We start from the raw sequence: 13,344 nt of genomic DNA on the forward strand, positions 1-13,344 counted from the left end.
CTGAAATTCCCAATTTTTTAATTCGACAAGCAACCTACATTCCACGAAGTTGCCCTGGTCCAAAAATTTTATTCGTTTCTATTATTAAAAATTTGGGAACACGACTTTTGTCCTCATGGTTATATAATAATGTCATACCAAAAAACGATATATTAAAATGACTATGAATAATATAATATGCAATTGTGGTTTCAATACCTAAACTGTTGGGCCATACTGATTGATTACTTAGCTGCAGTGACTATGCATGCAAACCCATGCATAATACGTACAAATCTCATTATTATTCTATTCCTCTCAGCTCTCTCCTAACTTACTCTTTCCCATTAAAATATTTTTTTCGTTTACATATCGTTTAATTTAAAATATACACATTATTTGAAACAAAATTTCATGACATATATTGCTTGAATTTCTCTCTACTGTACAGTACCGTATAGTTTCTTCAATCTCAGATCTTTATTTGAAACAAATCCCTATATACTATTCATAAGAGTCTAAGTTCCGAATTAATTGAAATTTTTTTTGAGACATAAAACACGAAAACTTTGGTCCACGCTTCGAATTTGCTTGATTCGTATCATCATCATATGTGTCAAGGAGAATGGTTGAATGATTAGCATCGTGGTCAATTTCAACGGATTAATCATAACTAATTAACTTAGTAAAATCAATACCGTAATTAATATTATTTTTTTTTTGTCAACACCGTGATTGATATTACTTATCATTTGGTATTTGTTGTTGGGTCGTATATAATTGCTCATGGGTTGTCTGAGGATGGAAGTAGGATACTAGGGTAGATATGAGGAACGTCACTCTAACGTAAAATATTATTAAGACTAATATTGTAAAACCAAAATATACGACAGTTTTAATTCTTCCTACCACTTAGTAACGACGACAAAAGATACGATTACGGCTAGCTGGACATTAGGCTTCCAAAAAGATGTTCAAAAACAGAAAGAAATGTCATATACCTAATTTTTTTGACTGATGACTTCAACATTACATTTGGTCACACCATTCACAAAAATTTGACACAGTATACTTGCATGTCAAAAATTTGCCTGCTGTTAGAATACAGATATATACAACGTTAAGTATATAGCATATTATACATCCTTTAAAATTTCTCGTTTATTTAATTATTTATTTTAAAAGAATGAAATAAGATAGATAATATTTAGTATTATGATAAAAAAAAAATCACCCAAAATAATTTAAAATATATGTCAGAAATGAAAACAGTTGTAAAAGTAACTTAAACTTTAAATTAATTGAAATTTCGAAAAAGAAAAACAAATTTAACTTGCTTTTCTGAACGTTTATATGAATTTCCTACTTGGTTGGTACTTAAATGATATATATATATATATATATATATATATATATATATATATATTTATTGTTTACGTGTGTGTGTGTACGTACGTACAAATACTCTTTTAAATCTCAAGTTCAATTCTGTGATATATACGGGAGAATTCATGTGACTTGTTAGCTTAAATTGTGAATTTGTGATATTCTCTATCCCAATTATCTATATAAAAGGAACATTATATTTGGGTTATATATCGAAAAGCGAGATGTACTATTTGCATGTATATAGAGAGAGACGCATGTGTAGGTAATTATAGATAATACGAGTAGTGGAGATGGAGACAAACCCGTGATTGTCGTTGGTGACAGAAACAAGTAGCAATATTTTCTTCTCGTGTCTCTCAGTGAAGACAGCCCAGCCAAGCACCTTTTAACTTCTGTCTGATTCCTCTCTCTATGTTCTCTCTCTCTATCTATGTATCTAGTTATGCTTTTGGGTTTCTTCTTTTTTCTTGTTTCACAGCTTTGGCTTTGAAGTCACGAGCCCATCCCCCTAACCATCCCCTTTTATGTATTGCTTTTCTAGTCAATTTAATTTATGAGTTGTAACGATGGAAGAAATTTCATTTATCTAATTAATATGTATACCTCATTAATGTTGCCTTCTTCCTATATTGCAAAAAAAGTTAGTTCCAATGGAAACAAAAAACAGGTTATAAAAAATCAAATGAAAACATATAGATCATTCAATTCATTATCAGTTGGTTTTGAAAGAAAAAAATAAAATTGTGAATTCTCACAGCATATACATGTTATATTGGCCTTTGATTTATATCATAAAATCGGCGTATGTACCAATGTATCTTTGTTAGGAAAACATTTGATTTTTAATTACCAAGAAAATGATCAATATTTTGACAAGTTCTTCTATCCTTGGGAGTTTCTTTTTCACTCCTTATCACAAAGATATTCAAAAACTGAACGAATTGACTTAATAATTATTGTTAATTTTTTAATATATGTTATGACTGAAGTTACTAAAGTTTAATGTAAGTAAAAGTACCATTTTTGTCATGAGGTGTAAATCTAGATCTATCTTTCCCTAAGATGTATATTAAAAACAATGGTTTAAAGATGTATAATACTATCGAAAAAACACTGGTTTAAAGAAAAGCTATATATTAAAAAGAATTTAGAATATCCGTTGCCATCATATACATATATTTCAACATATATGTTGAGTTGGAGAGAGAGGGAGGGGGAAGAAAAAGGAATGATGGATACAAGCATCCAAAAAGTCATACACCTAGACCTTCAAAAGTCTTCACCTTAAATTCCTAACACATATGTATGAGTGTGTGATCTTTGATTGAACTTTGTCCATAGAACTCCAAGATAGACCAAAAAGGTTCCACCCCAAAAAAAAAAAAAACAAAAAAAAAACACAAAAACAGCCAAATAGCTAGAGACCAAGATGAGATCAAGCAGCAAAAGTTCTGAAAACTCCAAGACTTGTCTATCTAACAACTTCAAAGCCACCACCAATATAGAAGAAGACAAAGATGAAGAGGAGGATGAAGAGGGAGAAGAGGATGAAGAAGAGAGATCAGGAGATCAGAGTCCATCTAGCAATAGCTATGTGGAAGAGAGTGGAAGCCACCACAATAATCATCATGATCAGATCAAGAAGAATGGTGGATCTGTGAGGCCGTACAACCGCTCAAAGACTCCGAGGCTGAGATGGACACCTGAGCTTCATATTTGCTTTCTTCAAGCTGTAGAGAGATTGGGTGGCCCAGATAGTTGAGTTTCAGTAACATATATAAATCAATATTCAAGATCATTGCATATATGAAGATCTATAATTTTCTAGGGTTTTTTTTTGTTAATATTTCTTTAGATTTTCTCTAAATGGTTTTTTTGGAACAGGAGCAACACCTAAGCTTGTTCTTCAACTGATGAACGTTAAGGGGCTAAGTATTGCCCATGTCAAGAGCCATCTTCAGGTTTTGCAAACATACACATGCGCACATATATAGTATCTTTCATTGTTATCTTCATCTGACTCATATTTTCCACCTTCACGTTTCTTTTCTCTAGATGTACCGGAGCAAGAAGACCGATGACCCGAATCAAGGTAATTTACTTCTTTCTGAGTTAAATTAGGGTTTCTGATCATAAATTTCATAACTGAATTCGACTAGATATTGATTCTTGTGTCTTCTTTTTCTTATAACTTTAGGAGATCAAGGATTTTCGTTTGAGCACGGAGCTGGTTACACTTACAACCTTAGCCAACTTCCAATGCTACAAAGTTTCGATCAAAGGCCTTCTTCTAGTTTAGGGTATTTAAAAAAATATTCGGCGCCTATTGACTTTAAACTTAAAATTATTCGTTTATATATAACTTGAAATGTATTCAGCAGATATGGTAGCGGTTCCTGGACCGACCATAGACGACAGATCTACCGTAGCCCGTGGAGAGGCTTAACGGCACGAGACACTACAAGAACAAGACAAACACTGTTTAGTCCACGACCTGGTGAAAGAGTTCACGGAGTTAGCAATAGTATTCTTGATGATAAGAACAAAACTATTTCGTTTCGAATCAATTCTCATGAAGCGGCTAGTGAGAACAATGGAGTAGCTGAAGTTGTTCCAAGAATTCATAGAAGCTTCCTCGAAGGCATGAAAACGTTTAACAAATCATGGGGACAGAGCCTTTCATCCAATCCTAATCCTTCTACCGCAACACGACCACAGGATCATAGTGCTACAACACTAAATTCTTATCAAAGGGAGAATGCTCGAGTGGCGGAAGGATCTGACAATGTTCTGAAGAGGAAGAGAGTATTATTGTCTGATGACTGCAATAAGTCAAACCAAGATTTGGATCTAAGCTTGTCCCTTAAGGTACCTCGGACACACGACAACCTTGGAGAATGCTTGTTAGAAGATGAAGAAAAAGAACATGATGATCATCAAGATAGCCTGCAGGGTTTGTCTCTTTCATTATCTTCGTCAGGTTTATCAAAACTTGGTCGAACCATTAGGAAAGAAGATGATCAGACTGAGAGAAAGATTGCGGTCTTGGCAAGTCCCCTTGATCTCACTTTGTGAATATAACAACATATATATACGTATATTCTAAGTGAGATCTTGAGGTACTTGTTGATGGAAGACGGTTCTGTACTTTTATCAGTCGTTGCATACTTGTGACAGGACCCATAATAAAGGAAATAATAGACATTTTTTTATAACTTTCTTTTTTTTTTTTGTCATTTTTCCACATTTAAATATATGTGAATTGTGATCGAGTTGGGAGCTAGCAGAGACTTGTTTTCTACTGAATAATAACAAGCAATACATTAGTGAGTCTATATGATTTTGAGAGTTACAAGACATTGCACGTTGTCTTACTTGTGTCTTCTTGTGAGACATTGCAAATGTATGTGTAGTTCCCGTTTTCACTCACCCTCACACAACAAGTATCCTAAGCCAATATTTTGTTTTCAATCATGGAGAGCTTGTCTGAAAAGTTATACTGTTATACACTAACGTTGAGTCAGTGAACCCAACTTGCTTCTTCTGTATACTATATACTATTTTCAACCAGATCATATATCCAGATAAATTAGAAGTCTGATGCTTCGAACATAAAATTGACGTACGCAAAAGTGATAAAGACTCCCGAGTCCTTCTGATTTATATTTATTAGTCTTCCAAACTAAACGATCAACCATATATACAACTAAAGATCGGAAAATATAAAAATATTAAAACTAAACAAACTTTAGCTTTAAAGCGGTAAATTTATAGTAACAAAAATTTAAAAAGTCAAATTGACGATTTGTAGAAAGATATAGACCTTACCTTTGGCTTTGGGGTCTGAGGACAATAGAAGAAAAAAATTATATTTTGATAAAAAACAATTTTGATGCCAACCAAAGTTCATTTTAATTTTAGTCGTGAGGTTAAGTGGAAAAAAAACTTTCGTTAAGAGAAAAAATGGAGAGAAAGACAAGAAGACAGATGTACTTGACATAGAGATGTGTCTTGATCTCCTCGATAAACAAACAAGTTATTTGTTATTCGCATAAAATCGTTTCTTATCATCTCGGGCCTTGAATAAGATTTGGCTATATATATCGTTTTATATATTAAAGAATATTTACATATTTCCAGAGAATCAAAACTATGGTAGGTTTTTGTTGTTTTGTGACTACTAACATGTGTCTTTGTTGTATCATTCTTCCCAGTCCTTAATAATTTGAACAAGTATATATATACATATTCCATATTGTTAATTAAGTCAAACATATTTGTAACGTGAGAGATCCAATTTTTCTTTTTTAATATATTTGACATCGTATAATTCTTACAAAAACTATTTTGGAGTGGCAAAAGTTTTCTATTTAAAGCTTCTATAGATTAACTTTTTGGAGTCAGTGAAAAAAAAAAGTAAAAATTTGATCTATTCACTATTCCACCAAAATGATGGAGTAAATGTAATGTTACGTACAAAACACCAATAGCTAGAACACCAATAATGTCTTAAGAAAAAATTGCAATAAAAAAATACTAATGAATTAGAGGCGAGGAAGCAAATTTCGTAAGGCGAAACTAGCAACGACAGAGTAAGCCTTCTGTGAAGGATGCACAGAATCAAAGAACAAATACTTGGACACATCATCACAAGTCCGAGACGTTGGCTGGCATAGAGGTCCCGCCTCAAGAAACCCCGTCCCGCAGCATCCTCTCAGTGTTTCCTCTATTCCTGCATAAATATATATATATATATATATCTCAAATTATAAACTACATCATAATTTAACTAAACATGTGCAAGAAAAAAAAATCTTAATCAGTTACTTACCGTATTTACGAGGATAATTGATCATGTCTATTAACGGAGAGTAGATATCAAGGTAAAGAACCTTGGAACCTCTAAGCCTCTGACTAAGACGGAAGATTAGACTCTGTAGCTTTTGATTGTAAACCCTAGAATCAGCGTTCTGGTGTTCCGTACAGGTCCTACGATGGAAGTTGCGAGAAGTGAAGCTAGCAACTGTTACTTGCACTGGAAGGCATCCGATTGGTGGTAGTCCAGCTACTGTAATCCTTCTTGCTCCTGCGTTGTATAGTCTCTGCAAACCAATTGTAAGGTTAGAAATATGTTAGTGGATCTCTCTCATATATGTAACTATGAGAAAACAAGATGACCATACAGGTCTCTAACTCTTAACTATAATATATGGGCCTGTCAGAACAATCTCAAGGACACAAAAACTGGGCCTATGACAACGTCTTAATCATGGTTCTCTAGAAAAATTGATACTATAAAACAGAAATTTTATAAGAAGAAAGGAATATATTGAAAATTGAAAAAGTTTAGTCAACAATGTAAATTGATATTAGAATAAACAAAGACAACAATTCATATCAACATAAATTCCATAAGTAATGAAAACGTTTTAGAATAGTTATCTAAAATAGTAATGAGAATTCTATCTAATGATTATATTAGCAAACGCGTATAAGTCTTATTCTAGTGAATAAATTTAATGAGTGGGATCCATACCATATACGTAAGAAGTCGGTTACTATTTTTGAATTTTAATACATATATGTAATACTATATATCATATTTTCCTAAAGATATCACTAATATATATATTAATACTAATAAATTAAATCTGATTAATTCTAGTTTATGAAATTTAAAAGATAAGTATGTTACCTGGACAAAAGCTTCGACTTTGCTAAGTAGAAAATCTTGATAATTCGAAACAGAGATGAAACTCCCGGGAGCGCGAGTGTAAACATTGTTAGTCATATCATTAGTGCCCGCACTAATCACGAAGACAGCATTCCTAATCACCCGATCAGTCTCCAATTCTCCAACCAAACTCTTCATCTTACGCACGGCCTCTTCGAAGTACCTCCACTGCCTGTCCATGTTCAAAGTCAACGATAACATCGCCGTATGATCATCTAAACCACTTCCAGCCGAGGCAAAACTAACTCCGGTCAAAAGCTCAAAGGGTTTGACCGAAGGGTTTAGGTAAGCTGGTAAAGTGGGTTTGATCCCGAAGGAGGAGACTAAGAAGTCGGTGGCGAGTTTTCCGTCGGAGAATCTTCCGGTGGAGAGTTGTGCCGGGAAAGATTTGCCGTAGGGAGGATGGTTGCTCTTGAAAAGAGTGGGGATGTAATTGTTGTTGCCGGGATCCACCGTGGAGTCGCCGAAGGCGTAGAGAGCTGTTATTGGTGGGGATGGTAACGCATTGGTAGGGCTTAGAAGTTGGAGGAGGGGAAGAAGAGTAATGAGGAATGTAAGAAGGATTGGTTTGTAATGATGAGAGTTCATGATTTGTTTTTTTTTTTGTGGAATGATGACAATAGAGAGTTAACGATTTTTTGTTTGTTTGGTTAGATCGGAATGGCCAAAGTGTATATATAGAGAGAGGGGTCCAAAGCTTTTTCACAATAGGAATAGGAGTTGTATACATCTTGAGGTGGCAGGTTTCACGATAGGAATAGGATTGTTGAATAATTAACAAAAATATTTGTATAAATCTTGAGGTGGCAGATTGTTTATTATAGGACTAGGAGTTAACTAATTTTATAAAATATTTTTATATATTTCCTTATTTGGCTGCAAAACGTAGCAGCTTCTGCTAGGGTTATCTGAGAACTTTTATATATTAGATTAGATATTTATAATTTCTATTTGCAATGATTGTCTAAATTAAGAAACTCTATGTTAGTTGGATATATTAAGCCATACGTACATTTTTGTTAGTTAGAGAGAGCATCTGAAATACATAAATCATAAATACATGTGCAGAAAACAATTGAATGCGTTTACTCTTCTCTCTCTCTGTATAAGACCATCACTTTTTTAAGTTTCTATAAATCTATAATAAATGGAGCAAAATCAGAATGTGATTTTCTCATTAAGACTATATATAAAGAATAGAAAATTATTGAAAATGACTAGGCGTGCAAAGAGCTGGCATGTAGCTCACGATGAAGCCTTTAATGCGCGCACATTAACTCAATTATGGCCAGTGGGAAACTAGATTACTACTTTGGAGTATAGTTTAGTTATATAGTATCAATTTGTAACTCTAAACACTTAAAGTACGAATTGAATCAGCAAAGTGTAGCCTAGAGGTATGTTAGGTTATAGTTATAAATTTATGTTAGGTTATAGTTATTGATTTATGTTAGATTACAGCTACAAATTTCAAAACCTTTATAACAAAGGAAGAGATAAATTTTATTTATGTGGAAATAAGTTGGTCAACCTACCCATATTCCAACATTAGTGGGCATAACATGGCTAGGTTCGTGAAATGTGTGCTCTCCGGTATCTTCCGCTCCTTCTCTCGTCAATCGAGACGAGATCTTTTATGACTTGACGCTTGACGCATCATACGATCGAATCAAAATTCATATCTCAAAAACAATCCACTTTGTAACTTCAAAGCAAAGCTATACTTCGAGACAGGAGTTAAACTAGTAACATACCAACATGTGATAAAAGTATAAAAAGTATGTGGCTGTGTGTGTCAAGCATTTCCAAAATCAAACCGTAAGTGTATGTCGGAGTTAAACTAGTAACACACTAACACTGTGTGTGGATTTTTTATTTATAATGTACTAGCACTTTAGTCTTTTAATTCCATCATCTTTGGACGAGTCTTTTGGTTTTCCAACACTAGAAGATAATATCAACAACTTAAGCAGGTCATGTTCATTCCAATATTTGCAGTGGAAATGCTTCAAATTGAAGCCATCAATGCCCACAAACAGCATACAGTATACGGTTTTGCTATATCTTCACATTCCACATCTTCGTTCCATGGCATATTAACCCTATCAAACTAGAACTGATGGATCCAATACTTCAATCTGTATACGCTCATTCATCTCTGTTTCTAATCTTAAGCTTCTGCTCAGACTCTTTCTTTCAAACTCAATCATAAACATCATCATCATAGTTTCTCACATGGCTTTCATAGAATTGTCTCAATTCATCACTCATTCTCAATCCTCTCGCAACCATCTCTTTCAAAACAACCTTCGCTTCTTCGAACCTCTTCCTCTTCACAAGCTTACCAGCCAAACACCCAAAACTCTCAGCGTCCAACCTCAAATCCTTCCCAGCGCACGTTATCACAAACTCCAAACCAAGCGCATAATAGCCTCCCTCCACCAACCCCGATATAACGTGCGCATGTGTCGAGTACAACACAGTCACGCCTTCCTCCTCCATCCTCCTCAACATCGCCATCGCCGCTTCAACTTTCCCCGCCCTACACGCGCCGAGCACAAGCGCGTCGTAGCTACGCGAATCCGTTGAGATCCCTCCTTCTTCCTCAATCTTCCGGATCACCTCGCTCGCCGGTTCCAATTCGCCGTCGTAGCAGTGCGAAGTGAGGAAGTAGTTGTACGACGTCACGTCCATCGGAACAGATCTGGATCTCATCGATTCCACGACTCGCCAAGCTTCTTCGATTTTGTTCTTCCTAGTGAGCGCGCACAAGATCGGGTGAAACGTCGACGGCGTTAGTCCTAATCTCCCGTTAGACATGTCTCCGATCACGATCAACGCGTCGTCGGTGCGGCCGAGCTTGCAGAGACGAGAGATTAGAATGTCGTAAGCGTTTTTACGAGAGAAACCGCCGTCGATCTGAGGCAAAACGCGGCGGAGATCTTCTAAAGCGGAGGAGTACGAGGCTGTGTTGGTGAGGAACTTGAATGTGTCGCTCGTGTTGAAAGAGCCGAGCACTATGCGGTTGTTTAGGAGACGGCGTACGGTCTCGAAATCGCCGGAGCCACCAGCCTCGTTGATGAGTTTGTCGAATTTGTTGGTTCTCCGAGGATTTTGAGGAATCTTCACGGTGGAGAACGATCGATTGGAGATGATTTGAAAGCTGGAGTTAACTGATTGTTTCACAAGTCGTCGCCGGAGAAGAGACATCGTCGTATTTGAGTTCTCCGTCGTTAGGGTTACCGAAAGAAGAAGGTTGTTCAGTGTTGGGTTGGGGCTACGATATAATGGGCTTTTCTTCTGGTACTAGAGGCCCATTATAAAACCCATTATGTTTCTAAAGACTTACAATCTCATGAATATGATCCAAGTCTGTGAAAGAGATTTTATTTTATTTTGTAAGTTGTTTTGTTAGGTTAGCACATGTGTGAGTGTAGCACTGAAATAATGATAAAGTGATATACCTAAATTGATGATATATTGTTTGCTTAAAAATATGATTAGAGGAAAATTAGGTAAATAAGGATTAAGAGATACCTAAATGATACTACTACTATCTTTTTAAGGACCTAAGTTGATTGGGACTTGGGAGGAAGAAAACAAAACACTTTAGTTGAGATGTGTTTCAAAGTCTACAACGTGGCTACTATTTTGAGCCTAGTGTTGTTTTTTAGAAAGCAAGTTATTAAATTCTTTATTTGATTTGGATTTTGGAACCCGTTTTTAGTTTCTATGTAGAAGACCATTTAGGCTTATAGATTAGAGGTGATAAAATATGATTTCGAAGGAAAGAAGAACGCTTGTTCACGACGAAAACTCTTTTTGAATATTCGATCTTAGTTTATAGTTAAACGAGGGTAATATAGTATATAGTAGTATATCACTAGGTGAAGAAAACTAACCAACTACTAATATATTTTATGCTAAAGATTATTCTTATATGTATATTTGATTAACACTAACAAACAAACAAACAAACAAAAACAAAGATATGATTTTGGGAATAAGATACTTTTAAAGAATATATCTTCTTCTTCTTTCTTTCTTTCGTTTTTTTTTTTTGTGTGAAAAGACTTGGATTCAATTGCTTGCGAGGAATCCTTTTGGGTATGGTTGAAAAGATTGTTAAAGAAGTCGAGAAAGGAGATAAACGAAAAAGAGGGGTTGTGATAAAAAGAAGAAGAAAACAATACTTATCACATCGAGAGAAAAAAAGATGGAAAAAAAACATTAAAATGTTTGGGGTAAAGATGCAAATCAAATCTAATCTAATCTAGGTTTATCCTAATAATACTATAGATTAACTAGTATACGTTTATTCGATCATCTTTTATATCAAGAATTGCTAATTAGTTGATGTTTCAACCATCCAAGAAATATATTCTGTAACATTCCCACATTTCTATTTGAGGCTCCAAGTTTGCTATCGGTCCGTGGGTCTCACTTTGGTCTTCGTAAAGTTCAAAATATTTGTTAACTCATGACCGATAGATTAGATTCATATCTATGATCACCAAAATATTTGTTAACTGACCATAAATGGAGATCACCACAATATTTTCACTTATACACATCTAAAAGTCATATATCGGATTTTTCCCATTATATGACTTTTAAAAGCCACTAATACACATCTAAAGGTCACTAATACCCCCATTAATATGACATATATCGGATTTTTCCCACGTTCAAATTAGTTAGAAAATTATTTGTCGATAACTTTTTGTCTTCGATTTTACACTAGATTGCAAATTGATTTGGTTGGCTAGCTATTGTCAAAGAATAATTAACAGCCGCTACTTCTTGTTAGTATTCACAAGATTTTTGTTTGTCTCAAAAAATTCCAAATCCATATTACAGTCTTGACATAGTTGATAAACTGCTATGTAAGAAATAATGTAGAGATAGAATTATGAATTATATATAAGTTTGTCTCCATGCAAGAAGAGAAAATGCCTCTGCCGACCAGTGTTTGACCATGTGAAAGCTTTGGCAAACATAAAAGACAAATTCTCTCTTTTATAGTTTCAACTTTACAACCACTCTCTGCATTAATTATGATCGCGATCTCATTAAGAGGCCGGCGACCGGCTTTTACATTTTAACATCGAATCTTCTTTTCTTCCTTGTTTGCATGTCGAGGGCTCTATGTTTGTGTATATATATTCTTTTATATGTGTGTATATGTGAGGGCTTTATGTTTGTATATCATCCTTTCGTGTCACTTTCAAAGGAGCCTTAGTTTGGTTTCACACATGATGATGATATTACAAAGGTCACAGACTCACAGTGTTGTTATTTTCATGTTGAATACGATAAATCAAGATTATTTCATCTATATACCGCAAATTTTTATGTAAATATGTTTCGTAATATATATTGTTTGTTTCAAACAGATAGTTGTAACCTAGTCGTTTCCCTATAATGATCGAACATTAAAACCAAAAAAAAAAAAAAAATCTTATAAAAGGTTATCTATGCTTAAATATGTAACGTCTATGAAGTCAGGTGCTAAAACAAGGTTCGAAGTTGCACTTAGTTAATTTGATTTTAGAAACACATTTACATATTTAAAAACCAAGGTTCGGGTTTCCACAGCCAACCATTTAAAAAACAAGCCGTGACAATATGAGATGAGCATTGTCTCTATACTATGATGTTGAGGCGTATAAGATGAGCACTAGCTTGTGGCGATTAATTTGAACACTTTTTCAAACATTATTATCTATGGGTTACAAAGCTGTAGATAAAACGTTAATTTCATTTCTTTATTTTCAGATTTAACTAAGAAAATATGCTTAGTTGAACTTTCTCGTACTTATTATATAAGATTGATCGATCATATGTTGGGAAGAATAATGTATAAACATATATAATGTGGGAAGTAGTACTCTTGTTTATTTGAGAAGGGATGGTGGCTATACTACTGGCTACTTGCCCAGTGCTCAAGAGCTGGGCCTACCAAATTATTGTTGGATGGATAATATGTGCATGTGGTGTTTCTTTGGGTACACCCAAATTATTTTATTTTATTTTTATAAAAGAAAACTACAAATATATAGATATTATGCGTTACGAATAACGATACTAACGTTAAGCAAAATATAAATATAAATCGAAAAAGAGATGATTTGTTTACCCTTAGTCTGGCCTACGCCTTTTTGAAAATCACGTACTGATCAGTTGAAAATGAAAAAGAATAACTTAATGACAAGGATTTTGTCTTTATTTTCATATGACTT

At 34.4% G+C, this 13,344-nt stretch overlaps 2 protein-coding genes and 1 pseudogene across 3 annotated transcripts; 1 reads left to right on the forward strand and 2 right to left on the reverse strand.

The window, feature by feature from the left end:
- Positions 1-2,535: 2,535 nt before the first annotated feature.
- On the forward strand, positions 2,536-4,703 carry LOC104785383 (uncharacterized). Its single transcript, XM_087451993.1, has 5 exons — positions 2,536-3,125; positions 3,253-3,329; positions 3,424-3,460; positions 3,566-3,668; positions 3,750-4,703. The coding sequence occupies exons 1-5, from the start codon at positions 2,798-2,800 to the stop codon at positions 4,441-4,443; spliced, it is 1,239 nt and encodes a 412-aa protein (XP_087308119.1). The 5' UTR covers positions 2,536-2,797; the 3' UTR covers positions 4,444-4,703.
- A 1,069-nt stretch (positions 4,704-5,772) lies between these two features.
- On the reverse strand, positions 5,773-7,830 carry LOC104785384 (GDSL esterase/lipase At2g40250-like). The gene is made up of 3 exons (XM_010510587.2): positions 7,064-7,830; positions 6,200-6,470; positions 5,773-6,100 (listed from the first exon to the last, which is right to left on the reverse strand). The coding sequence occupies exons 1-3, from the start codon at positions 7,688-7,690 to the stop codon at positions 5,913-5,915; spliced, it is 1,086 nt and encodes a 361-aa protein (XP_010508889.1). The 5' UTR covers positions 7,691-7,830; the 3' UTR covers positions 5,773-5,912.
- A 1,226-nt stretch (positions 7,831-9,056) lies between these two features.
- LOC104785385 (pentatricopeptide repeat-containing protein At2g40240, mitochondrial pseudogene) lies at positions 9,057-10,635 on the reverse strand (annotated as a pseudogene). The gene has a single exon (XR_015598425.1). The product of XR_015598425.1 is annotated as a pentatricopeptide repeat-containing protein At2g40240, mitochondrial pseudogene (transcript).
- Between the last annotated feature and the right edge of the window lie 2,709 nt (positions 10,636-13,344).

The sequence above is a fragment of the Camelina sativa genome, chromosome 5, assembly GCF_030686135.1.
Source record: "Camelina sativa cultivar CO46 ecotype springtype chromosome 5, ASM3068613v1".
NCBI lineage: Eukaryota > Viridiplantae > Streptophyta > Magnoliopsida > Brassicales > Brassicaceae > Camelina > Camelina sativa.